The following is a 27,954-nucleotide window of genomic DNA, read 5'->3' as shown; positions in this document are numbered from 1 at the left end:
GCCCTGTACTCTTCGGATATTCTTTAATATGAAAAATACTTGTATATTCATTCATTTTTCTCAACCCTATCATTCCATTTCAGGGTCACAGGTGTGCTGGTGCCTGTTTGAGCAAGAGGCAGAGTACACTGCACAAGCCACACATAACAAAACACATTCACACGCACACCTATGGTCAGTTTGGCGTTTCCCAATTCACCTAACATGCATGCCTTTGGAAATGAAACTGGCGCACAGAAGGGATCGACATGCAAAACCAGGCAGTAAGTGATCCCATAGCTTTCTTACTGTGAGACAACAGTGCTAACCACTAAGCCACCTTTTTTTTTTTTTTTTTTTTTAAACAACCGATGATAAAACCCTTGCAGGGCTGTGACAGAAATGCATACACAATAACCGTATCAGCTTTTGCGTTTCATGAGCACCTTATATCTTTATGCACACTTTGCCTGAAAAAATTCTAGGGGAAATGTTGGTTTAGCTAGCTCATTGTCCTGCTGAAAGGTGAACAGTTGCCCCACTCAGGTCAAAAGTGCTCTGGAGCAGGTTTTCACCCAGGATGTATCTGTACCTTGCTGAATTAGTCTTTCCCTTAATCCTGACTAGTCTCCCAGTTCCTGCTGCTGAAAACATCCCCACAGCATGACAATGCCACCACCGTACTTTACTGTAGGGATGGTACCTGGTTTCCTCCAAATATGACGCCTGGCATTCACGCCAGAGTTCAGTCTTTATCTCATCAGACCAGAGAATTTTGTTTCTCATGGTTTGAGAGTCCTTCACCATACAGGCCTGATTGTGGACTCCAATTAAGCTGCAGAAACATCTGAATGATAAGTGGAAACAGGATGCAACTGAGCTCAATTTTAGCTTCATGGCAAAGGCTTTATGTACATGACTTCTTAGTTTATATATATATATATATGTGTGTGTGTGTGTGTGTGTCCAAAAACCTTAAAAAAACTTTTACACATCATTATAGGGTATTAAGTGTAGAGGTTTAAGGGGGAAAAAATGAATTTCATCCATTTTGGAATAAGGCTGTAACATAAAATGTGGAATAAGTGAAGCATCAAGAACTTTCCAGATGCACGTTAATTCTTACATCCAGCATGTATTGTAGTGATTGCTTGAGAGAGAGAGATTGAAAATGTACAAATTTGAAACGGGAACAAGCATTTATGTAGTTTTTTTTTTAATCCAAATAAGGTAAGAGTGTAGCAGGTGGGGAAAAGACATTTTAACGCAGTAAAAAAAAAAATGCATAGTGTTAAAAGTGATCAACTTATTGGCCAAAAATCTTCATCTTACTTACATCCACTGTTGGTTCTAAAGGCTGATTTTCAGTCTGAACAGATTTTCACTGCATGTCCTGTCCCAGTTTCTTGTTTCAAACGTCATCCAATACTATACATTTGTTTAAAACAAACAAGCTTTTGTGATATTCTTGCTATGCAGCAAACTAAGTATTTTAATATGATGGAAATATTAGCATTTGTTAATTTCAAATTACGATGCAATGTGGAACATCTTTTGTACTAAAGCAAATAAAGTCAGAAACTTCATGTACAGATGTATGTGCAGATTTACAGATTGTGTAAACAGTATCATTCATATCCTGACCAGTCCTGTACAGAGCTCGGTCAGGTTTTCTTCTAGGCTGTGGAAACATTGGCGTATCAGTTTATATGGCCATGGATGAAATTGGTCTTTTTATTGTTTTTTTTTTTTTTGTATGTTCTTTTGTGTTACTATGGACCTTGTGTCTGAAATAGTTTGATGATGATGAAAGTACTTTAAATCTGTCATTTGGACCAGCGATCTATGAAGGCAGAAAGCATAAGATGGCAGTTTGTTTAATGTAAAATATTATTTAATCTCTGGTTAACTATTAGCAGTGACATGGCATGCCCCAATGAATCAGCCACTCAAGCATATTTTTTGCAGAATGCTTGCTGACCTGTTCAATCATAATTCCAAAAATGAACAAAGGTATTTTTATGCAAAAAAAACAAAAACAAAAAAACATCAACTCAAGCCCTACCCAAGTCTGCAGAACAAAATCACAGAAGTTTCCTACAAATATCTTGAGGTCTTTTCATCACTGTAGTAGTTCTAATTTATGTACACACACACACACACACACACACACACACACACACACACACACACACACACACAGACTATAACACCACATCTGTTCACCATTTTCATGTACCCTTTTTAAACATTCACAAGTTTTGCTGATGGAATATTAAAAAAAGAAAAAAGTCATACAGACAACAAGATGAGGTTTACAGTTTTAGACAGTATATTTACACGAATATAATACAAGTTTTTATAAAACTGCCCACATTCATATTCACACACAACCAATCCACAGGTCAAAAGAATTGTGGGGGGATTGCAGGACCTTGGGAATTAAGGCATTGTCGCAGAATGAATGACAACAAAACCGGATTAAAGGGAAGTCACAATCGATTACAGGAAAACTTGCGACACATTTGTAAGGACACAGGATGGCTTCACTCCCTCGCCTGCAGCCTCACTTATTGAGAAGCATTCTGGCAAAGTCTGAGTTTGACAAAGATTTTGACTGCGATTCTGCAGAAGCGCCACCCTCATTAGGGATGCCGCTGCCACCTGCTGGTATCTGCTTCGCTGCAGTCCCGTTCTCCACATTGCTTACAAGCCCACTTTGCCGATGGAGTGAACGAGGAAGCAGTGAGAGCTGAGTCCGACCTCGCCCTCTCCTGGGGGATAAAAAAAGGGTAAACTTTTATGCCAAGAAAACAGTTTTCAGATAACTTTTTCTTTACAGCAGCACTAACAGGAAATCAGATAAAGAATCTAATCAAGCATCTGAAATGGCAGCCATGAGTTCTTTAAGTACTGACCACAAAGGTTGCACTGGAAAACTTGAGAAACTACATTTGCTAATCTTTAATATGGAAAACTACTATGGAGTTTTACTGAGACACTTCAGATTGGCATCATAGAGAGATGCATCAATGTACGTACGCGCCATAGACATGGCGAGGCATCACATCTGAGGTGAAGTGACTGGAGCCAGGTTTCTCCATGTTCTTGCGAGGGGGGTTACTTATGGCAACAGAAATGTTATTGCCTTCAATGACCATGCCATCCATTTTAAGTACTGCTTGAGATGCCTGGGCTTCTTCTGTGAACTCGACATATGCCAGACCCTGCAGAAAACACAAAACCACCCCCCCACCCCAAAAAAAATTATAATACACACAGAAATCAAGAATGCAGAGATTCTAGAGTGACTCTGTACTCCAGAATAATCCTGGCTGCTGAAAGGTAGGACTTAAACACTGTCGTCCCTGTCTCACCTTGGGTTTTCCTGAGCGGTAAGTGACCAGACGAACTTCTTTAATGGTGCCGTGACTTTTGCATATCTCTTCTAGCTGCTCCTTCGTGCATGTGAATGGAAGCCCAGAGATGAAGATTTTGTGCTTCTCCATAGACGTGTTGTATTTGAACACCTACAAAGAAATCGATGTGAAGCTGTCACAGGTGTTTCTAAGTAAAGAAACAACATGCTCAAGCACTCACTGCAGTTAGAATTTCAGATTTACCTTGAAGTCTGGGTTTTTGTTTTTGTCCACACAAGGTGATACAAACATGGGCCTGCCCTCCACGTCCTGTCTGTCCAGCTTCAGTGCCTCGGGGACTGACACCGTGGATTCAAACTGCACATAGCAGTAGCCTTTGAAGCCTCCCTTACTGCCAAAGACGGGACGCACCTGTGTGATAGGACCACAGTTCTCAAACAGTGTCCTGAGCTTTGCCTCTGGCTCCTCCATGGTGTATGCCAGGTTACTGACAAATACACTGCAGTTGTCGTTGCGGAGCTCAGGCTTGTTGTCTTTCTGCTGCTGGCCAGTTTCTTGCTGGACTTTTTTCATGGTAGGTGGTCCAGGCTTATGGCCAGGGGGCACTTTCCTCCCAAACAGTCCTGTCTCGGTCTCCATATCTTCCTCTGCAACGGAGTCACCACCTCCTCTGTGCCTTTTAGAAGCATGCTCTGTCAGAGTAAGAACAGTGAGCATGCCATGGATGATGCAAAAGCCAAAGAATTTCTAATATGTTAGTTTTGCTTCACAGCATAATCTCACCTGACGACTCCTCATTCCACTCATCCTGATCGTACTCCTGCTCTGCTTTCCTCTTCTCCCCAACACGATTTCCCTTCTGTGCCTTCTTCAGAGCCTTCTTTTCTGTCTTGGCCTTCCGCCGCTGCTCAGCTCTCTCCTCCTCTTGGCGGACCAGGTTGGCTTCCTTCTCAGCCATCTTACAGAAGATGCTAACATTAGCCAAAGCAGCTAAATAATTCACCCACACAGTACAGCAATGATAAGTTACTCTGCCTTTGCCCTTTGCTCGTTAACCCTGTTCAGCCGGGTCTCTGTCTTCTGCACCGCCACATCCCAGTCCTCCAGCGTACCTGAAGGTGATTACCCAAAAACCAGCAGCACATTACAATCTAAGGTTGTATCTTCCATCTTCATTTTAGCTCAATATACAAGAGGTCTGACCTTGTACCCTCTCAAAAGTGAGCAAGACCTCACACACATGCTCTGGATAGTCTGAGGTACACTGGACAGCCCTGTGCAGAGCCTTACGACAGTGCACAGCATCTCCATAAGACCTGCAAACACAGCAAGAGAAAGAGGGGAAAAAAAGCACAGCATACATCATTTTAAATAAAATGTCAAGTTAAAACTGTCCTGGCAGTGCATGTAAACAGAGCCTTGACCTGAGTTGTGCACAGACAGACCTTTCAAGGTTATAGTACTCCAGCCACATGTTGGCATATTTGGCATTCCCTTTTGTCATGATGATGTCCCACAGTTCCCTGGCCTTCTGAATGTTCTTACAGTGGAGGGCCTGGAATGAAAAGGAAAGGAAAAGCTTTTCATTCATTTACAATTTTTCTCAAAGCATATACAACCCCTGGCAAAAATTATGGAATCACCGGCCTCGGATGTTCATTCAGTTGTTTAATTTTGTAGAAAAAAAGCAGATCACAGACATGACACAAAACTAAAGTCATTTCAAATGGCAACTTTCTGGCTTTAAGAAACACTATAAGAAATCAAGAAAAAAAATTGTGGCAGTCAGTAACGGTTACTTTTTTAGACCAAGCAGAGGGAAAAAATATGGACTCACTCAATTCTGAGGAATAAATTATGGAATCACCCTGTAAATTTTCATCCCCAAAACTAACACCTGCATCAAATCAGATCTGCTCGTTAGTCTGCATCTAAAAAGGAGTGATCACACCTTTGAGAGCTGTTGCACCAAGTGGACTGACATGAATCATGGCTCCAACACAAGAGATGTCAACTGAAACAAAGGAGAGGATTATCAAACTCTTAAAAGAGGGTAAATCATCACGCAATGTTGCAAAAGATGTTGGTTGTTCACAGTCAGCTGTGTCTAAACTCTGGACCAAATACAAATAACATGGGAAGGTTGTTAAAGGCAAACATACTGGTAGACCAAGGAAGACATCAAAGCGTCAAGACAGAAAACTTAAAGCAATATGTCTCAAAAATCGAAAATGCACAACAAAACAAATGAGGAACGAATGGGAGGAAACTGGAGTCAACGTCTGTGACCGAACTGTAAGAAACCGCCTAAAGGAAATGGGATTTACATACAGAAAAGCTAAACGAAAGCCATCATTAACACCTAAACAGAAAAAAACAAGGTTACAATGGGCTAAGGAAAAGCAATCGTGGACTGTGGATGACTGGATGAAAGTCATATTCAGTGATGAATCTCAAATCTGCACTGGGCAAGGTGATGATGCTGGAACTTTTGTTTGGTGCCGTTCCAATGAGATTTATAAAGATGACGGCCTGAAGAGAACATGTACATTTCCACAGTCATTGATGATATGGGGCTGCATGTCAGGTAAAGGCACTGGGGAGATGGCTGTCATTACATCATCAATAAATGCACAAGTTTACGTTGATATTTTGGACACTTTTCTTATCCCATCAATTGAAAGGATGTTTGAGGATGATGAAATCATTTTTCAAGATGATAATGCATCTTGCCATAGAGCAAAAACTGTGAAAACATTCCTTGCAAAAAGACACATAGGGTCAATGTCATGGCCTGCAAATATACTCAACAAAAATATAAACGCAACACTTTTGGTTTTGCTCCCATTTTGTATGAGATGAACTCAAAGATCTAAAACTTATTCCACATACACAATATCACCATTTCCCTCAAATATTGTTCACAAACCAGTCGAAATCTGTGATAGTGAGCACTTCTCCTTTGCTGAGATAATCCATCCCACCTCACAGGTGTGCCATACCAAGATGCTGATTAGACACCATGATTAGTGCACAGGTGTGCCTTAGACTGCCCACAATAAAAGGCCACTCTGAAAGGTGCAGTTTTGTTTTATTGGGGGGGGATACCAGTCAGTATCTGGTGTGACCACCATTTGCCGCATGCAGTGCAACACATCTCCTTCGCATCATCCGTGAAGAGAACACCTCTCCAACGTGCCAAATGCCAGTGAATGTGAGCATTTGCCCACTCAAGTTGGTTACGGCGACGAACTGGAGTCAGGTCAAGACCCCGATGAGGACGACGAGCATGCAGATGAGCTTCCCAGAGACGGTTTCTGACAGTTTGTGCAGAAATTCTTTGGTTATGCAAACCGATTGTTCCAGCAGCTGTCCGAGTGGCTGGTCTCAGACGATCTTGGAGGTGAACATGCTTGATGTGGAGGTCCTGGGCTGGTGTGGTTACACGTGGTCTGCGGTTGTGAGGCTGGTTGGATGTACTGCCAAATTCTCTGAAACGACTTTGGAGACGGCTTATGGTAGAGACATAAACATTCAATACACGAGCAACAGCTCTGGTTGACATTCCTGCTGTCAGCATGCCAACTGCACGCTCCCTCAAATCTTGCGACATCTGTGTGTGATAAAACTGCACCTTTCAGAGTGGGCAGTCTAAGGCACACCTGTGCACTAATCATGGTCATTAAGTCCATGCCTCAGAGACTGCAAGCTGTTATAAAAGCCAGAGGTGGTGCAACAAAATACTAGTGATGTGTTGGAGTGTTCTTTTGTTTTTCATGATTCCATAATTCTCAGAATTGAGTGATTCCATATTTTTTTCCCCTCTGCTTGGTCTAAAAAAGTAACCGTTACTGACTGCCACAATTTTTTTTCCTCATTTCTTATAGTGTTTCTTAAAGCCAGAAATGACTAGCCAGAAAAACTAAATGACTTTAGTTTTGTGTCATATCTGTGATCTGCTTTTTTTCTACAAAATTAAACAACTGAATGAACATCCTCCGAGGCCGGTGAGTCCATAATTTTTGCCAGGGGTTGTAGAAAAATCTAACCCAGAATGTATTGCCATCAATAGCAGGAGGTGGTAAAATCACAAGTCAGAATTTCAATACATCTACTTGGGAAATGATTCACAATATTAATACCAGTATTTTGACATCAAAATTAATCCTATATCTTGAAAATAACCCCCCACCTCTTGAATGTAACAAAGTATGGTCTATTTTCAATTATCTGGCTATTCCGCTATGTGTAAAGTTTGTCCATGCTCTTCAAAAACTTTATAAACACAATTCTTTCACAAAGGTTTTATTTCAGTAACACTGTGTGAATAACAGAACTTAGGGGGAGGCCATGCTCTTCAAAAACTTTAAAAACATAAACCATTGTCAAAGGTTTTATTTCAGTCACACTGTGTGAATAACAGAACCTAGGAGGAGGCCATGCTCTTCAAAAACTGTAAAAACATAAACCATTGTTTGCAGAGTGTGATAGGTATGATTAGATTCCACTTGGAGGGTGGTACTGGTACAGTAACTACTGACATGGCAGTGCGTGAGGTAGCAAAGCAGATCTATGCTAAGTACTACCATGACACTGTGTACTGTGTATCTCTAAGCACTATCCAGAGGCGGGTTGAAAGTCTTCACAAACAATTTAGTGAAGGCAGAAAAAGCTACGCCAAAAAGGAAAGGAGAATTCCAGTTTGGTGGGTGGCTGGAAATATCTGGAGGGAGGAAAATCCTTATCAGCATCAAATTCTTTAGCCTGAGATCTTGTTTTTGGCTTGGCCATGACACTTGATTTACTACAACTTGCCATGCTGTGACTTGAAATTACATGTGTAATTGCATGATCACTGTAATAATATCAGTACTTATGTACCTTTTGTGACTTCTCTAAAACAAGTAATACCAAGTCAGGAGCATTATATATCATAAACTTGAATGTTGTGTTCAATGCAGGGTTCATCAAAGCTAATCATGAAGTCAAAACAATTACATTCTAATATTTCGAAAGATGTTAAAATTACAGTATATATTGCAGTTTTCTTTTTTGCATGGGGTGGGGTTTTTTTTTTGTCATGGTAGACACCCACTTCCTATATGAAATATCTCACAAATTACACAATGCACAATCTCTGAAGTGGATGTAAGCATATGTGGAAATAAAATATTTTTCTACCATTACCACCTCCTGCTATCATCATCTTTTTTTTTTTTTTTTAAACAGATCAACGAAGTTCCAGTAGCAGTGCCAATTTTCGCTGAGCAGTGCCTGGCTAGTCTACTTTATTTTGTAACTATTTTTAGTGTTTCCTTACTGTTACTTTCATATGTGTTATGTCCATATCTGTCATTATGGAAAAGCATGGAAGTTTCAAGAATATGACTATCTCACCACTGAAAAACATTTCTCACTAGAAGGGGTGTTCCCTGCCATGGATAGTATGCCAGGAGCTGGCGAGTCTCGCAGAGAAAGCCACACAAGTTCGTCCAGTTTTGGAGAAGTGTGACCACAAAGCGTTAGAAAGTGATAGCAAGTGACGATGTCAGACGGCTGTGTTCATGATCTAAACAGGAGAGCTGTGATGTGTTGTGTCTGTGATGTGATGTGTGACTCATACGTAAACAATGGGCATTGTGCTGCAATGCACCATGGGAGTTTGGGGTTTGGGGGATTTTAAATGTTATTATGGTTCATGTTAGTTTAACAGTGTTGTTAGTGTTATTGATTTATTATTTTTTGTAGTTCAATTGGTTTAATTAGTTAGCTAAGCGTCATGTTGTCGTTACCATGAGTGAAAAGATCATTGCTTGTGATGTCTTCCACCACCGTATCTGTTTGTGCATGTGTAAAAATTAAAAGCACCTGCTTGCAGCAGAATGCAGAAAAAAACAAAAGGCTCTGCGTGCGTGCGACTGGGGACAGCTGACATCTGCAGTTTGGCATGCTTATGTATTTTGGGTCAAGGATGAATGGCGGCAAAACGGAACATTGATAGGGCTAATATTTTTGGAGAAACTACAGATATTAGCTAGCACTGCTAATTAAGTGCAACACTTGTTTTTGCTCCCATTTTTCATGAGTTGAACTCAAAGATCTAAAACATTTTCTATATACACAAAAGACCTATTTCTCTCAAATATTGTTCACAAATCTGTCTAAACCTGTGTTAATGAGCACTTCTCCTTTGCCGAGGTAATCCATCCCACCTATCAAGATGCTGATTAGACAGCACTAACACACAGTCTGAACCAGACAGTGAGGATTCTGATGATGAAGTGGATGATCCCTCGACTGTTCTGGACGAACAACCAGAGCAGGTGGATCCATCAACGTGTACACAGACATCTGTACAGAGGATCAGACTGCACGCCTCTGCTTCCAGATCCAGATCTCCACTGGCTGAGGCAGCAGAGCCATGCCCCATCTCTGACACCTGGAACACAGAGGAGGATGCCAATACTGCCCCAGCAGTAAGCAGGTTCCAGCCACAGAGAACTCCAGGAATCCAGGTAGACACTTTCCCCCCAAAGTCTAAAAGACCATTTTCTATTGTTTTTGCCACTGACACAGTCCGGATAATATGCACCAAGACCAACAAAAATGCTGTTAAAAAAACAAGGAATTAGAGAAGACATACAAATGGACTGATATTGAGATAGAAAATCTGTACAAATTTTTTGGGCTTCTGATGTACATGACACTGGAGTCTGCCAAGTCTCCAGGACTAATGGAAACAGAATCATATTTTCTCTGTGCCCCTTCCAGCTAAAGTAATGACAAGAGGCAGGTTTAGATCCATATTTTGGAACATCCATATCAGTGATCCAGATGACGATAAAAAAAAAAAATAATAACAGAAAAAAGGGAACACTGGGCGATGACAAACTGCTTTGATGAGATCCTCAGTGCCTGCCAAGTTTATTACCACCTGAGTAGGGAGCTGGCAGTGGATGAAAGAATAGTGGTGACAAAGGCAAAGCTGGAATGACACAATATACGAAGGACAAGCCAACTAAAAGGGGCATGAGACGTTTTGTGTTGTCTGAGTCAAGCAGTGGCTACACAATCACATTTACCATCTGCACTGGCAAGACTGTGACCACTAGAGAGCATGGGCTGTCTTATGATGTGGTCATGAATCTGATTCAGCAATCCTTTCTTCGTACTGGGTAACATATTTACATGGATAATTTTTATTCAAGTCGCAAACTGTTCGTTAGGGTTATAACTACAAAACCTTTTTCAAAACTTTCATTTTCCTGATGTTGCATTTGATGAGCTTTTACCCATAGATCACTTTTTTGAAGTTTATTTCATTGGATCATGAAAAAAACTCCCGCACCTAGCACCACATCACTTTTAAAAATACACGAGTTTACACAATACTATTTAAAAATAACGTAACAAGAAAAGAATTAACAAGTATCAAGAAATAACAAGAAAATATATACAAATAAATATTGCTAAAATATATTATTAAACAATAATAAAAAGAAATAAAAAATAAAGGTAAAATAGATGATGGGGGAGGTGATGGTCTAGTGGTTAAGGTGTTGGGCTTGAGTCCAGAAGATCATGGTTTCAAATCCCCACCTGACTGGAAAATCACTAAGGGCCCTTGGGCAAGGCCTTTAATCCCCTATTGCTCCCGATGTGTAGTGAGCGCCTTGTATGGCAGCACCCTGACATTGGGGTGAATGTGAGGCATAATTGTAAAGTGCTTTGAGCGTCTGATGTAGATGGAAAAGCGCTATATAAATGCAGTCCATTTACCATTTATATAAATGCAGTCCATTTATAGATAAACATGAACATGCCACTCAACAAAGTCTGCAGCCAAACTGGTGTCTAAACACTCTTAGTCAACCAGAAAAGCGTCACAGGTGCTTCAAAGTCTGGCTGAAGATGGAGTTAGTGTCCCAACACCATCACAGTCTGTTGTCTGGCGTCGAACAATCAGAGATGCAGAACAAGTTAAGAACCGCCTCATGGAACTGATCTCTGAAGAGAAATTTTGTTTGCATTTTGATGGTAAGAAAATTGACAATAAGGAGTACCAAGTTGTGTACTTGAAAAATGACAGAAGAACATTACAACTTGGCATTTTGGCTTGTGACAGTAGAACCACTGCAGACATCTATATACCAAGATAGGATCTGCTTGATGAGTACAATACATGGAACAGTATTCAGATGATCATATCTGACACAACAGCAGTCAATACTGGTCACAAAAATTGTGTTGTAGCCAGGCTTCAGAGAACATTTTGACACAAGGGATTCGATGAACCTCAATACATCGGCTGCCAACACCACATTCTTGATCTTGTTCTGCGACATGTGTTGGACTTCTTTTTTCCTATACGGTCATGGTCACCTAACATTAACTACGAGTTTATTGATGAGATTTTGGAACAGTATGATGATTTGCAAAATGCACACATGGGCACAAAAGTGATACCAGAATATGAGAACCTTGGCTGGAGACATTTTAAATTCCTTTTTGAGCTTTGTGAAGCATACAAGTTTTACAAAATGGAGGAAAAATGGCCTCACATCAAATGGCACAAGCTGCCATCACTTCACAGTGCCAGGTGGAACTCACGAGGAATTTTAGCACTTATTGCATTTTTCCTTCTTGCAAAGTGGCGAGAACAGCTGAGGGTAACTTGCGATTTCATTGCAACTACATGGTCGTGGGCCTGGTTTTATAACCAACACTATTCAGAGACGGATTATGAAGACCTGCTGTTAGCAATATCCAAACTTAAGTGTCCCAAAGCTGTGAAATGCTTCTCTACTCATAGTAGCTGAGAGAACTGCAAGGTTGATGGAGGAGGTTTGTTCTACTTGCAAAACAGACAAATATCTTAGCAGCAAATTTATTAACACTAATACACAAATCTGAAACACTATTAAAAACATGACAAATGCTATATGTACTCATTTCATGTATTCCTCATGTGTACTGTATGTAAAACTGACATGTTATAATAAAGAGTGTTTGAGCCGCTAGGTGTTTTAATGTGAAATATGAAACTGTCTTAGGTGCGGGAGGTTTTTTCAAGGCCTGGCAAAACCAAAGTCATTTTTGTGAGTTTTAAGTAAAAGTTCATCATTTATAACCCCAGGCTAATAAATTTGAGATTTGTCATAACCCTATTGTTCGTAGACCTGGCCAAAATGAAGTTGGGAGCATGTAGCACCTACAGGGAGAACAGAAGAGGATGCCCCAGTGGGAGGGCAAATGCTCTCAACAAAAAGTATGGAAGAGGATCTGTGAGATGGATCAGAGCGGGTCCTCTGGTGTTTGTAAAGTGGATGGACACACAGGACGAGTGTCTGTGCTCCATCATCCATCCTGCATTTTCAGGTGAGACGGTACAGAGAAGGGTGAAGGATGGAAAGGATGGACGCAAGACTGTGAAAGACATTCCCTGTCCTACCCCAGTCGTGACCTATAATAAAAACATGGGTGTAATCGACCTGTCCGACCAGCTCATTCAGTACTTCACCCATAGAAAAGCTGCTCGCTGGTACAGGACTGTGTTGCTACACTTCCTTGACATTGCAACCACAAATGCATTCATCTTGCACTGTGAGATAAGCCGTATCAAGCAAGTGCAGCCCATGACACACAAAGACATTATGGTGGAGCTGGTGTGTCAGCTTTATGGCAAGGGCAAGACAGGTGACCCCACAGCAGGAGCCAGAATCATATTCAATCAATCAATTCAATCAATTTTTTTATATAGCGCCAAATCACAACAAACAGTTGCCCCAAGGTGCTTTATATTGTAAGGCAAGGCCATACAATAATTATGTAAAACCCCAACGGTCAAAACGACCCCCTGTGAGCAAGCACTTGGCTAGAGTGGGAAGGAAAACTCCCTTTTAACAGGAAGAAACCTCCAGCAGAACCAGGCTCAGGGAGGGGCAGTCTTCTGCTGGGACTGGTTGGGCTGAGGGAGGAGAACTAGGAAAAAGACATGCTGTGGAGGGGAGCAGAGATCGATCACTAATGATTAAATGCAGAGTGGTGCATACAGAGCAAAAAGAGAAAGAAACAGTGCATCATGGGAACCCCCCCAGCAGTCTACGTCTATAGCAGCATAACTAAGGGATGGTTCAGGGTCACCTGATCCAGCCCTAACTATAAGCTTTAGCAAAAGGAAAGTTTTAAGCCTAATCTTAAAAGTAGAGAGGGTGTCTGTCTCCCTGATCTGAATTGGGAGCTGGTTCCACAGGAGAGGAGCCTGAAAGCTGAAGGCTCTGCCTCCCATTCTACTCTTACAAACCCTAGGAACTACAAGTAAGCCTGCAGTCTGAGAGCGAAGCGCTCTATTGGGGTGATATGGTACTACGAGGTCCCTAAGATAAGATGGGACCTGATTATTCAAAACCTTATAAGTAAGAAGAAGAATTTTAAATTCTATTCTAGAATTAACAGGAAGCCAATGAAGAGAGGCCAATATGGGTGAGATATGCTCTCTCCTTCTAGTCCCCGTCAGTACTCTAGCTGCAGCATTTTGAATTAACTGAAGGCTTTTTAGGGAACTTTTAGGACAACCTGATAATAATGAATTACAATAGTCCAGCCTAGAGGAAATAAATGCATGAATTAGTTTTTCAGTATCACTCTGAGACAAGACCTTTCTGATTTTAGAGATATTGCGTAAATGCAAAAAAGCAGTCCTACATATTTGTTTAATATGCGCTTTGAATGACATATTCTGATCAAAAATTACTCCAAGATTTCTCACAGTATTACTAGAGGTCAGGGTAATGCCATCCAGAGTAAGGATCTGGTTAGACACCATGTTTCTAAGATTTGTGGGGCCAAGTACAATAACTTCAGTTTTATCTGAGTTTAAAAGCAGGAAATTAGAGGTCATCCATGTCTTTATGTCTGTAAGACAATCCTGCAGTTTAGCTAATTGGTGTGTGTCCTCTGGCTTCATGGATAGATAAAGCTGGGTATCATCTGTGTAACAATGAAAATTTAAGCAATACCGTCTAATAATACTGCCTAAGGGAAGCATGTATAAAGTGAATAAAATTGTCCTAGCACAGAACCTTGTGGAACTCCATAATTAACTTTAGTCTGTGAAGAAGATTCCCCATTTACATGAACAAATTGTAATCTATTAGACAATATGATTCAAACCACCGCAGCGCAGTGCCTTTAATACCTATGGCATGCTCTAATCTCTGTAATAAAATTTTATGGTCAACAGTATCAAAAGCAGCACTGAGGTCTAACAGAACAAGCACAGAGATGAGTCCACTGTCTGAGGCCATAAGAAGATCATTTGTAACCTTCACTAATGCTGTTTCTGTACTATGATGAATTCTAAAACCTGACTGAAACTCTTCAAATAGACCATTCCTCTGCAGATGATCAGTAGCTGTTTTACAACTACCCTTTCAAGAATTTTTGAGAGAAAAGGAAGGTTGGAGATTGGCCTATAATTAGCTAAGATAGCTGGGTCAAGTGATGGCTTTTTTAAGTAATGGTTTAATTACTGCCACCTTAAAAGCCTGTGGTACATAGCCAACTAACAAAGATAGATTGATCATATTTAAGATCGAAGCATTAAATAATGGTAGGGCTTCCTTGAGCAGCCTGGTAGGAATGGGGTCTAATAAACATGTTGATGGTTTGGATGAAGTAACTAATGAAAATAACTCAGACAGAACAATCGGAGAGAAAGAGTCTAACCAAATACCGGCATCACTGAAAGCAGCCAAAGATAACGATACGTCTTTGGGATGGTTATGAGTAATTTTTTCTCTAATAGTTAAAATTTTGTTAGCAAAGAAAGTCATGAAGTCATTACTAGTTAAAGTTAATGGAATACTCAGCTCAATAGAGCTCTGACTCTTTGTCAGGCCTGGCTACAGTGCTGAAAAGAAACCTGGGGTGTTCTTATTTTCTTCAATTAGTGATGAGTAGAAAGATGTCCTAGCTTTACGGAGGGCTTTTTTATAGAGCAACAGATCTTTTTCAGGCTAAGTGAAGATCTTCTAAATTAGTGAGACGCCATTTCCTCTCCAACTTACGGGTTATCTGCTTTAAGCTACGAGTTTGTGAGTTATACCACGGAGTCAGGCACTTCTGATTTAAAGCTCTCTTTTTAGAGGAGCTACAGCATCCAAAGTTGTCTTCAATGAGGATGTAAAACTATTGACAAGATACTCTATCTCACTTACAGAGTTTAGGTAGCTACTCTGCACTGTGTTGGTATATGGCATTAGAGAACATAAAGAAGGAATCATATCCTTAAACCTAGTTACAGCACTTTCTGAAAGACTTCTAGTGTAATGAAACTTATTCCCCACTGCTGGGTAGTCCATCAGAGGTAAATGTAAATGTTATTAAGAATGATCAGACAGAAGGGAGTTTTCAGGGAATACTGTTAAGTCTTCTATTCCATACCATAAGTCAGAACAGATCTAAGATATGATTAAAGTGGTGGGTGGACTCATTTACTTTTTGAGCAAAGCCAATAGAGTCTAATAATAGATTAAATGCAGTGTTGAGGCTGTCATTCTCAGCATCTGTGTGGATGTTAAAATCGCCCACTATAATTATCTTATCTGAGCTAAGCACCAAGTTAGACAAAAGGTCTGAAAATTCACAGAGAAACTCACAGTAACGACCAGGTGGACGATAGATAATAACAATAAAACTGGTTTTTGGGACTTCCAATTTGGATGGACAAGACTAAGAGTCAAGCTTTCAAATGAATTAAAGCTCTGTCTGGGTTTTTGATTAATTAATAAGCTGGAATGGAAGATTGCTGCTAATCCTCCGCCCCGGCCCGTGCTACGAGCATTCTGACAGTTAGTGTGACTCGGGGGTGTTGACTCATTTAAACTACATATTCATCCTGCTGTACCAGGTTTCTGTAAGGCAGAATAAATCAATATGTTGATCAATTATTATATCATTTACCAACAGGGACTTAGAAGAGAGAGACCTAATGTTTAATAGACCACATTTACTGTTTAGTCTGTGGTGCCGTTGAAGGTGCTATATTATTTTTTCTTTTGAATTTTATGCTTAAATAGATTTTGCTGGTTATTGGTAGTCTGGGAGCAGGCACCGTCTCTACGGGGATGGGGTAATGAGGGGATGGCAGGGGGAGAGAAGCTGCAGAGAGGTGTGTAAGACTACAACTCTGCTTCCTGGTCCCAACCCTGGATAGTCACGGTTTGGAGGATTAAGAAAATTGGCCAGATTTCTAGAAATGAGAGCTGCTCCATCCAAAGTGGATGGATGCCGTCTCTCCTAAGAAGACCAGGTTTTCCCCAGAAGCTTTGCCAATATCTATGAAGCCCACCCTCATTTTTTGGACAGCACTCAGACAGCCAGCAATCAAGGAGAACATGCGGCTAAACATGTCACTCCCGGTCTGATTGGGGAGGGGCCCAGAGAAAACTACAGAGTCCGACATTGTTTTTGCAAAGTTACACACCGATTTAATGTTAATTTTAGTGACCTCCGATTGGCGTAACCGGGTGTCATTACTGCCGACGTGAATTACAATCTTACCAAATTTACGCTTAGCCTTAGCCAGCAGTTTCAAATTTCCTTCAATGTCGCCTGCTCTGGCCCCCGGAAGACAACTGACTATGGTTGCTGGTGTCGCTAACTTCACATTTCACAAAACAGAGTCGCCAATAACCAGAGTTTGATCCTCGGCGGGTGTGTCGTCGAGTGGGGAAAACGGTTAGAGATGTGAACGGGTTGGCGGTGTACACGGGGCTTCTGTTTAGGGCTACGCTTCCTCCTCACAGTCACCCAGTCAGCCTGCTTTCCCGGCTGCTCGGGATCTGCCAGGGGGTAACTAACGGCGGCTAAGCTACCTTGGTCCGCACCGACTACAGGGGCCTGGCTAGCTGTAGAATTTTCCACGGTGCAGAGCCGAGTCTCCAATTCGCCCAGCCTGGCCTCCAAAGCTACGAATAAGCTACACTTATTACAAGTACCGTTACTGCTAAAGGGAGGCCGAGGAATAACTAAAATTTCACACGCAGAGCAGAAAAGTGCGGGAGAGACAGGAGAAGCCGCCATGCTAAATCGGCTAAGAGCTAGTAGCTACGCTAAGCTAGCGGATTCCAAAAAACACGCAAGTGAATAATGTGTAAATAATTAGAGGTGATTCAGCAGAGGAGTGCTTTAGTTAAGGCACGTAAAGATTACACTGGGAAACAAATCGTAATCTAGATAACTAGATCAATCTAACTGCGCAGATTAAACAGCTAACAGATACAGAAAAACACCGCTGTGCTCCGGAACAGGAAGTGATACAATACCGCAGTGAGAGCCAACCACCAGTAGAGGCAAGCAAGAGCAATCTTGTCCTACTGCTGTGCTAACTGTAGCAGTTAGCACAGCATATTCCTGTGCTAACTGCTACAGGCACAGATCCTGGCCACAAAGCCACCAAAGGCAGACTGAGGTGCCAAAGCTGCCTCCAGGTGGACAACCGAAGGGGTGACACACCCTGAAGTGTCAGGTCTATGATGTGCCCCTATGTCTTGTGTTGGATAGGATTGTTTTTTTTGTTTTGTTTTTTTTGAGTGGCACAAATAATTTGTATTGCATCTTATTTTGACATCTCATTGTTTGGTAAATAGATTAGCATTAGCATTTCCTGCACTACATTTGTACATGTTTTTGAAATTTACAATTTATATTTACATTCTAAATCTTATTGTGACATCAGATTGTTTCATAAAAAATGAATTGCCTGAAGCATTTCCTGCATTTAATGTAAATAGTTCTATATAACTTTGTTGTTTGCTACATTTGTACATATATTTTTAAATTTACAATTTATATTTACATTTTAAGTCATAAAAATGTTTTTTTAAAACATGTTTGAGGGTTCTACAGTCAAAAAAAGCTTTTCTACTCAGATTGTATTTTTCTGTGTGAATTTAGGTCCATTGTGTTGATACAGTATGTCAGAATGAAAGAAAAACTGTAAAGTCACACAGGTGAGGCTGTGCTAAAAAATGACACCAAACAAGGCAAAGTAAACACTTTTTAAAGGTAAATTATAAAGGCGAAACCAAAAGTAGTCAAAAATGGCCAATTATACCCTGGACTGCAGAGGGTTAATCACAATTGTGATAAGGATGCTGTAGTAACAATGCTTACCTCTATCCTTGCCCAGATCTGCATTATAATACAGGAAGGATCTCCACTTTCACCAAACCCTACAGAGGCATAAACACACTGAAAGACACAGTAGACCATAAAAAAAATATTAATAAGTCTAAGAATTCAGTACTTTCTTCAACATCTGTTTCATGTAGTCTAGAGACGAGAGAAGGCTGCTCGTAGCTCCTCTAACTCTTTGCTTGATTCTGCAAAGCACACAAACAATTAGCATGATTTTAAATACACAAACTGGTATTACACAAAGTGATCTTACCTTTAGTAAAATCTACACGTCTCCTCAGGTAATCAAGGTACGCCTGCCAGATATCCACGTAATCTGTGGCTTGAATGAAACCTGCATTCAATGCCTTTTCAAAAATATCTGTCAGAGGGAAAAAGCAAAACAGGTCAAGAGACTTTGAAGTCATTTAGACAAAGAAAGAGTAACTTGGACCATTAATGATTCAAGGTCAATGAAAATCTTTGTGTAGGTAGACAATGATTTAAGAAATCGATCTGCAGAATTAAGGAAAAAACTAACTGAGCAGGTTTTCAGCTATAAATTACAAGGGTGTGCAAATGTGATTTTGGCCCTTTTGGGGACCCTGAGGGGCTGCAGGGATTCAATCAGAAAGTCATCTTACCCATGACCAGATGGTGACTCAAGAAATGTCTGTACCAAATTCCAGAAAAATTGACTGAAAGGTTTTCAAGAAATCAGTGAAGGCAATTTTTACCTGATTGGGGGGGGGGGAGCTTTGGGGCCCCCAAGAATGATTCAAGGACAATGAGGTTTTTTTTTTTTTTGTCTGTAGGCAGCCTCCCAAAGAATCTTCATGCAAATTACTGAAATTTTTCCAGGGATAAGTGTATGTGTGTGAAAAATCTTTAAATAATTGTGCATTTCACTCCCAACTACTTATCATGTTTGCGTCACTCATACCCTGTAAAACAAATTTCTAACAAAAAAGTAACAATATATGTACATTTTGAATTACATTATTACATTGAACAAAAATATAAATGCAGCACTTTGTTTTTGCTCCCATTTTTCATGGGCTGGACTCAAAGATATAAAACATTTTCTATATACACAAAAGACCTATTTCAAATATTGTTCACAAATCTGTCTAAATTTGTGGTAGTAAGTACTTCTTTACCGAGATAATCCATCCCACCTCACGTGTAACATATCAAGAGGCTGATTAGACAGCGTGATTATTACAGGTGTAGGTGTGCCTTAGGTTTGCCACAGTAGGCCACTCTGAAATGTGCAGTTTTGCTTTATTGGGGTGGTCTGGGGGGGGGGGGGGGGGGGGGGGGGATGTCAGAAAACCAGTTAGTATTGTTAGCTAATATCTGTAGTTTCTCCAAAAATATTAGTCTCTCAATGTTACATTAAAGAAAATGTTTTAGATCTTTTGAGTTCAGCTCATAAAAATGGGAGCAAAAACAAAAGTGTTGCATTATATTTTTGTCAGTGTAAAAGGTAGCTGTGTAAAATGTAGGGAATGGAAAAAGTGGTAGGGCACGGGACAGTATTTAGATTGAACCTAGTGCTGTGAAGGGTCCTGGGGGGGACGAAACAGTCATTGTGCAAGAGGTGGGTACACACTGGAGAGGACACCAGTCTATCAGAGGGCCAACACGTACAGTAGTGTTCAGAATAATAGTAGTGCTATGTGACTAAATAGATTAATCTAGGTTTTGAGTATATTTCTTACTGTTACATGGGAAACAAGGTACCAGTAGATTCTCACAAATCCAACAAGACCAAGCATTCATGATATGCACACTCTTAAGGCTATGAAATTGGGTTATTACTAAAAAAAAAAGTAGAAAAGGGGGTGTTCACAATAATAGTAGTGTGGCATTCAGTCAGTGAGTTCGTCAATTTTGTAGAACAAACAGGTGTGAATCAGGTGTCCCCTATTTAAGGATGAAGCCAGCACCTGTTGAACATGCTTTTCTCTTTGAAAGCCTAAGGAAAATGGGACGTTCAAGGCATTGTTCAGAAGAACAGCGTAGTTTGATTAAAAAGTTGATTGGAGAGGGGAAAACTTAAACGCAGGTGCAAAAAATTATAGGCTGTTCATCTACAATGATCTCCAATGCTTTAAAATGGACAAAAACCAGAGACCGCGTGGAAGGAAAATGGAAAACAACCATCAAATTATCAAAATAACCAGAATGGCAAAGGCTCACCCACTGATCAGCTCCAGGATGATCAAAGATAGTCTGGAGTTACCTGTAAGTGCTGTGACAGTTAGAAGACGCCTGTGTGAAGCTAATTTATTTGCCAGAATCCCCCGCAAAGTCCCTCTGTTAAATAAAAGACATGTGCAGAAGAGGTTACAATTTGCCAAAGAACACATCAACTGGCCTAAAGAGAAATGAAGGAATATTTTGTGGACTGATGAGAGTAAAATTGTTCTTTTTGGGTCCAAGGGCTGCACACAGTTTGTGAGACGACCCCCAAACTCTGAATTCAAGCCACAGTTCACAGTGAAGACAGTGAAGCATGGTGGTGCAAGCATCATGATATGGGCATGTTTCTTCTACTATGGTGTTGGGTCTATATATCACAAACCAGGTATCATGGATCAGTTTGGATATGTCAAAATACTTGAAGGGGTCATGATGCCTTATGCTGAAGAGGACATGCCCTTGAAATGGGTGTTTCAACAAGACAATGACCCCAAGCACACTAGTAAACGAGCAAAATCTTGGTTCCAAACCAACAAAATTAATGCCTCGCAGATGTGAAGAAATCATGAAAAACTGTGGTTATACAACTAAATACTAGTTTAGTGATTCACAGGATTGCTAAAAAAGCAGTTTGAACATAATAGTTTTGAGTTTGTAGCGTCAACAGCAGGGCTGTGAAATGAAAATTGTGAAATCTGAGGAAAATTTGCAGGGGGTCTGGGGGGCGCACCCCCCCAAGGAGCTGGGGTGTAGGGCCTTGTGGGGCCCCAGAAACCAAATTAAATTTTCATCTACTGATACATTTTCAACATCTCCTGGAAGAACAAATCTAAAAAAAAAAACTTAGTGCATATTTAAATGATCCCAGATTCAACCTTTCATTTGAACCGTCAATGATCATGTTGAAATAACAGAATATGATGTGGAAGTAGGACCTAGTATGATTTTCCTTTTAATTGTGAACCAAATTATGCATTAACTCAGAACAATTAAACTACATGAAATTCAAGAAGACTGAAAAGACTATTAAAGTATTTCAAAAACCACAGCTAAAGCTTGTAGAATATTTTAAAAATCAGGGTAAAATATCAATAAAACACCTTATAATAAAAAGCCACACATTCTTGTGTAAATTCCTGTAAATCCACTCAAAGCCACAATGTCTTTTTCCCCATGAAAAAAGTCTACATTAATAAAAACTAATTTACATTGTTGCATAAATTCATGTAGCCTAAATTCATTTGAAGCCACAATGTCTTTTTTTTTTCAATGAAAGAAAGTCTAGATTAATGAAAGGGAAAAAAGGCACATAATCTTTTCTGAAATTCTGTTGGAACAGCACAATGTTTATTTTCCAGAGAGAGAAAAAAATTCTTACCAGTTCGCTTTTCCCATTTATCTTTCAGGTGTGTTCATGAAGCCAGAAACAATTCTACGGATTCTTGTCCTTATCAGACTTTTTCAAACCGTCTTCCTCGCCATCTTCGCTCTGTCTGATGTCGCTCCATGACACAGACATGCTGCAAAGTTCTTCTTTTAAAAACTTGAAAGTTCTAAAAGTTTGCGATGTGCACATGCTACTTTTAGCTAAGCTCCGCACAGGACCCACACAGTGTCACCGCAGCAACCAACCAGTCCCGCTTTACGACAGCCAGGCTTTGAGTGGCTTTTATTCTCCTCGAAACTCCGTGGATCTGAGGAAACTGATTAGTATCTGTAACACACAGATCAGTGTCCGCAGACTTATAAAACTTGCATGATGTCGTAAAAAAGCACGCTTTGCGATAAGCATTTTAAAAACTCAGTAACGATCACGATTAAAGAGTACAACACTAACACCCCATCCCCCCTCCCTATGATGAAATCCGCGGAATCCCGCGTATCTGCGGAGTTTTCACAGCCCTGCAACAGCAGATGCTACTATTATTGTGAACACCCCCTTTTCTACTTTTTTTACTAATAGCCCAATTTCATAGCCTTAAGAGTGTGCATATCATGAATGCTTGGTCTTGTTGGATTTGTGAGAATCTACTGAATCTACTGGTACCTTGTTTCCCATGAAACAATAAGAAATATACTCAAAACCTGGATTAATCTTTTTAGTCACACAGTACTACTATTATTCTGAACACTACAGTACATCGACAAACAAATTCACACACACATTCTATTTAAGAGATTCCAACTCATCTAACATGCATGTCTTTGGAAGCTGGAGCACCCGGAGAGAATGCACCAAACTTTGGAAGACCATGCAAACTCCACACAGAAAGGAACAGGTCAGATCTAAACCCAGGACCTTCCCGCTGTGCTGCAATAGTGCTAACCACTAAACCACCACGCTGCCCTGTTTGTGTTGATAAAAAACTATGATATGATATGATATGATACGATACAAAGAAAAATATGATATTAGCACATTCAAAGGCAGCAAGCGAAAAGGTTTATACTGCCAGTCATTGGAATGGTGTAGAAGGCCTGGGACAGTTTCTGAAAATTCACCATCTCTGTGTCATTCTGCTGTCCAACACATACCAGAGACAGTCTGATGATCTGTCTGGTGTCTCTCAAGGGCTAACAGGTAACTCTTCCACAGGCCCATGGTCCATGGACAGTTTCTGACAGCACGTTCGTGAGTGGAGAGAACCAAGTCTTTGATCTTTAGCTGACGATCCTATGGAGGCCAGAACAACAAAATTTATTTATTTATTTATTTTATTTCCAATACATTCAGTAACAGCTCAGCCTTTATTCACACTTGTGTAGCTCTCATTCCCTGAGTAAATAAATTCTAAAACCCTGGTGGCTGCTGCCCCCATTGTGGAGTTTAAACAATTCATTTAGACTTCACACCAATTCTCTGTGGCCATAGTTCTCAAACTGTGATATGGGCTCCCTCTGGTGGTACTCCTGACATTTGATCACATCGAATTTAGCTTATGACAAGCCACTTCTAACAGGACTTTGACCTTCTAACAGGACTTTGACCTTGAAAATTTTTTCCAAGGTAGAAATTTGTGGAATCAGAAACTAGTGTTGGCAGAGCTGTGCACTCTATGAGCGCAGTGCTCTAGTTACATTTTGTCATATTAAGATTTTTTAAATTAGTCAAGGGTGGTGGGGGGCAACAGCTCCAACAGGGGACTCCAGGCTTCCCTTTCCCAGGTCACATTAACCACGTCTGACTGGGGGATCCCGAGGTGTTCCCAGGCCAGTGTGGAGATATAATCTCTCCAACTAGTCCTGGGTCTTCCCCGGGGTCTACTCCCAGATTGATGTATCTATGTTCACTGCCATCTTGTCTGCGGACATAGATAGAGCTCTACAGGGAAGGTAACATTAGGAATTTACAACAGGCCACGGAGCAGGTGATTAGAGACCCTGCAAGGCTTATGACAAATCTGGGTGTGGAATCCATTATCTTAGCGGGGAAATTAGTGCAGAAAATTTACTATGGTGATAGTGCAGTTTATCTGCCAGGGAGGGAAATTCAACAAGTTGAGACTGTGGCCTGCTTCCATAGAAGCGTCCATAAAAATCATAGAGGGATATGCTTTGCAAACTTAACACTTAAAAATCACAGAGGGATATGCTTTGCAAACTTAATACCCATTACTACATTGGATGATGTTGAAATTGAGGATGGCCCAGTGGTTGTTCCAACAATATCAAAGTGTCTGCTACTTACAATGTGCGTGGAATGTCTCAAACCTAAACCTACTTCTAGGCATCTTATATATGCTACTCTGGAACCACCCCTAAACCCAAACAGTTCAACTGTCCATCCCACTGAGGTTCTTAGTCTGGGTCTCATTAACATAAGATCACTATCCTCAAAATCACTGTTGATTAATGATCTAATTATTGATCATCACTTAGATATGATTGGGTTATGTGAAACCTGGTTAAACCTACAGCTGTCCTCCCCTTAAATGAGGCCTGCCCACCGGCATATATATATTTAGTCATGTCCCTCGTGATGCGAAGCAAGGCGGGGGTGTTGCTCTTATTTATAAATCTAGGTTTAGCTTATTAGCTGTTGGGGGTCACAAATATAACTCGTTTGAGCATCTGATTGTCCGCTCTGCTCAGGATATTATGCATTGCCAAGGTCAGAAGAATAAAAATCAGTCGTATTACTTTGTCACCTCCTGGCCCATATTCTGATGAATTTGGTGCGTTCTCTCTAACTTGTCAACTACTGCAAATATTCTGATCATTGGTAACTTTAACGTTCATATAAATAAGCCTTCTGATCCCCTCTGCAAATCATTTATGGAAATTGTGGATGCATTAGGATTTCGGCAATCATTTGGGACTCGACGCACATTAATGGAAATACCCTGGCTTGAGTTCTCGCACGTGGTATTGCTGTCATGAATATTGACATCATGCCTCTTACATCAGTGGTCTCTAATCACTCACTTATTAAGTTTACAGTTTCCCTGCCGTGTTTAGTGAAACAACAACCTTATATATCACTACGGCGATGCATCAACTCCTCAACTAAGACTGAACTCGAAGCTAGACTGCCTCATGTCTTAGCTTCACATTTAGCAAATACCCAATCAGTAGACAGTCTTGTGGATAGTTTAAACTCAGTGCTCAAAACTACACTTGACATGACTGTGCCACCTGTGTTAAACCGCACTCCCCCAAAACACTGTCACCTTGGTTCAATGATTACCTGCGTGACCTCAAGCATAAGGCTAGAGGTCTAGAACGGAAATGGCGTAGTTCAAAATTAGAAGTATTCCACCTTGCGTGGCATGATGCTATCTTAGACTATAAGCATGCATTACTGGCTATGAAGCGGACAATTACTCTTATTTGATCAACAAAAAGAAGCATAACTCAAAGTTCTTGTTCGACACGGTGGCAACACTTATTCATGGACAACCACCTGTAGCTCGCACTCCTTTTACAGCACAGGATTTCCTGGATTATTTTGAGAAGAAAATAGAAGATATTAGGTTGAGCATATCCCAGCATACCTTAACCCAGCCACTACACTCTGCTATTGAGGTGGGTACCATTACTGAAGCATTACCTAGATTTACAGAATTTGATAGTATCGCACTAGACATGCTGACGAAACTCGTAACATCAACAAAAAGCACAACCTGTTTATTTGATCCTATGCCAACAAAACTGTTTAAGGACCTGTGGTCCACTCTTGGACCGACTGTGCTGGAAATTATGAAACTTTCTTTAACTTCTGGATCTGTTCCTAAATGTTTCAAATCTGCAGTGATTAAACTATTACTTAAGAAACCTAATCTTGACCCTAGTGTATTGAAAAACTATCGGCCGATATCAAATCTATCGTTTTGCTCTAAAATTCTGGAAAAAGTGGTGTCACGGCAACTCATGGACTATCTTACTGAGAATAATCTCTTTGAGCCACTACAGTCTGCTTTTAGAAAATATCATTCCACAGAGACAACTCTCACGAAAGTGGTAAATGATCTTCTGCTTGCAATGGATTCGGAACCCACTACAGTTCTGGTGCTGTTATATCTCAGTACTGCATTTGATACCGTGGATCATCATATTCTACTTGATAGGCTGGAAAATCATTTTGGGATTACTGGGAGTGCCCTTGCATGGTTGACGTCATACATGACCAGTCATTCTAACTGTGTTTTGTACAGTAACACTACCTCTAACCTTAGTGACATGAAATGTGGGATTCCACAGGGGCCCATCTTAAGCCCCGTTTACACATAGACAGTAAGAGCTCCCGGAAGCGTCCCGGAAGAGTTTTTGGCCGTCTTAAGGATCAAACGTCGTTGTCAACGCCGGCACTAGGGGGCGTGGCTTAGTTCCGGCTTTACCGCGAATCGTCGAAAAAATTATTCAACATGTCGAATAATTCCAGGAGCGCTCCCGGAGAATTCGCGTGACGACGGAGACAATGCGAACAACGGCGTTTGATACTTTTTAATCGCCGTTTCATCCTGACCCTTCCTGTAGTGCCGCAGTTTACACCGCCGTAATTGGCGGCCGGCGTTGTATCCCTAACCAACGGCGTGTAAAACGGCGACAGAGCCCACATCGGCATCCTCAAAAGCGTTTTAACTGGCGACAGAGGCCGACAAAACAGCGGCGCTAGCCGACAGTACGTCGTTCTAAATGCCACCTCCTGGTTAACGGCGTTCCAAACGGCCGATAGGCGGCGGTCAATATAAAAACGCTAGCGCGCTGCATGCAGGCCTCTCACTCGCGGCCAGCTCCAGATATTTTTGCAAAGAAGCTCCAGTATGCCTCCTAAAAGAAAATTGGCAGCGGCAAGGACCTACCAAGAGGTCTGGTTCAGAAGCAGAGGAGAGCCCTGTAGTGGAGACGAGTAACACGTTGAGGAGGGGAAAAGGAAAGGAGAATAAAAGGCTGAGAGATGAGCTCCCTCCCCCTGCAGTGACAGCTGCTTCAGCCTATTATACTCTGGGGGCGGTGCCTATATGTAAAGTTCCTGGAGTAACGCAGGATTTGCCTGGATAAATCCAGCGGCACACAGGGCATTATCAGCGGCAGCAGAACACCACTGTTCTCACGCGCGTCTTAACCTGCGATTGTAAAGGATAGAACTGGATATTAACCCCCGTTGCCTGACATGTGCCGGATACTACAGCGTCAAAACGCCACTTTATTCGGCGGATTTAGCAGCGTTTTATCTGCGCATTTGTGGCTAGTACGGCACTCAAAACGCCGGCGAAATGCTCCACCCCTTTCCACCGCGAAAACAGCCGGAACTACCGCGAACTTCGGTCTACGTCAGGGGTAGGCAACCTGTTCCAGAAAGAGCCATGAGGGTGCAGGTTTTCTTTGCAGCCACTGACTCCACCAGGTGATTTTACTGATTAATATCACTTTGAGCAGATGGAATCAGTTAATCAGTGAACAGGTTGCCTACCCCTGGTCTACGTACTGCCTGCCGACAAAACCGTCTATGTGTAACCTGGGATTTAGGCCCCCTGCTTTTCTCCTTTTATATAGCACACCTTGGGCACACATCGCAGCGTTTTTGGATTACCTTTGACTGCTATGCTGATGATACTCAGTTATACATGCCGGTAACTGCTGGTAATCTCATTCACATAAAATTCTTAGAAGACTGCCTTGCATCAGTGAGAAGTTGGATGTCTAGAAACTTCTACTTTTAAAATCTGATAAGACTGAAATGATGGTTCTTGGTCCAGTGAGACAT

At 41.1% G+C, this 27,954-nt stretch overlaps 1 protein-coding gene across 1 annotated transcript in view; it reads right to left on the bottom strand.

The window, feature by feature from the left end:
• Positions 1–1,701: 1,701 nt before the first annotated feature.
• sart3 (spliceosome associated factor 3, U4/U6 recycling protein) overlaps positions 1,702–27,954 on the bottom strand; it is a 55,515-nt gene continuing 29,262 nt past the window's right edge. Inside the window, 14 exon segments of the mRNA XM_034170280.1 lie at positions 1,702–2,753; positions 3,022–3,206; positions 3,357–3,509; positions 3,603–4,051; positions 4,143–4,317; positions 4,395–4,471; positions 4,563–4,675; positions 4,805–4,914; positions 18,537–18,595; positions 18,670–18,684; positions 18,687–18,701; positions 18,704–18,745; positions 18,814–18,921; positions 23,283–23,421. Coding sequence (XP_034026171.1) covers positions 2,546–2,753; positions 3,022–3,206; positions 3,357–3,509; positions 3,603–4,051; positions 4,143–4,317; positions 4,395–4,471; positions 4,563–4,675; positions 4,805–4,914; positions 18,537–18,595; positions 18,670–18,684; positions 18,687–18,701; positions 18,704–18,745; positions 18,814–18,921; positions 23,283–23,421 — 1,848 coding nt within the window. The 3' untranslated portion in view covers positions 1,702–2,545.

Source organism: Thalassophryne amazonica, chromosome 5 (assembly GCF_902500255.1).
Source record: "Thalassophryne amazonica chromosome 5, fThaAma1.1, whole genome shotgun sequence".
In the NCBI taxonomy this organism is placed as follows: Eukaryota; Metazoa; Chordata; class Actinopteri; order Batrachoidiformes; family Batrachoididae; genus Thalassophryne; species Thalassophryne amazonica.
Note: the sequence above shows the minus strand (reverse complement) of the source record. Positions and strands in the feature narration are given on the sequence as shown.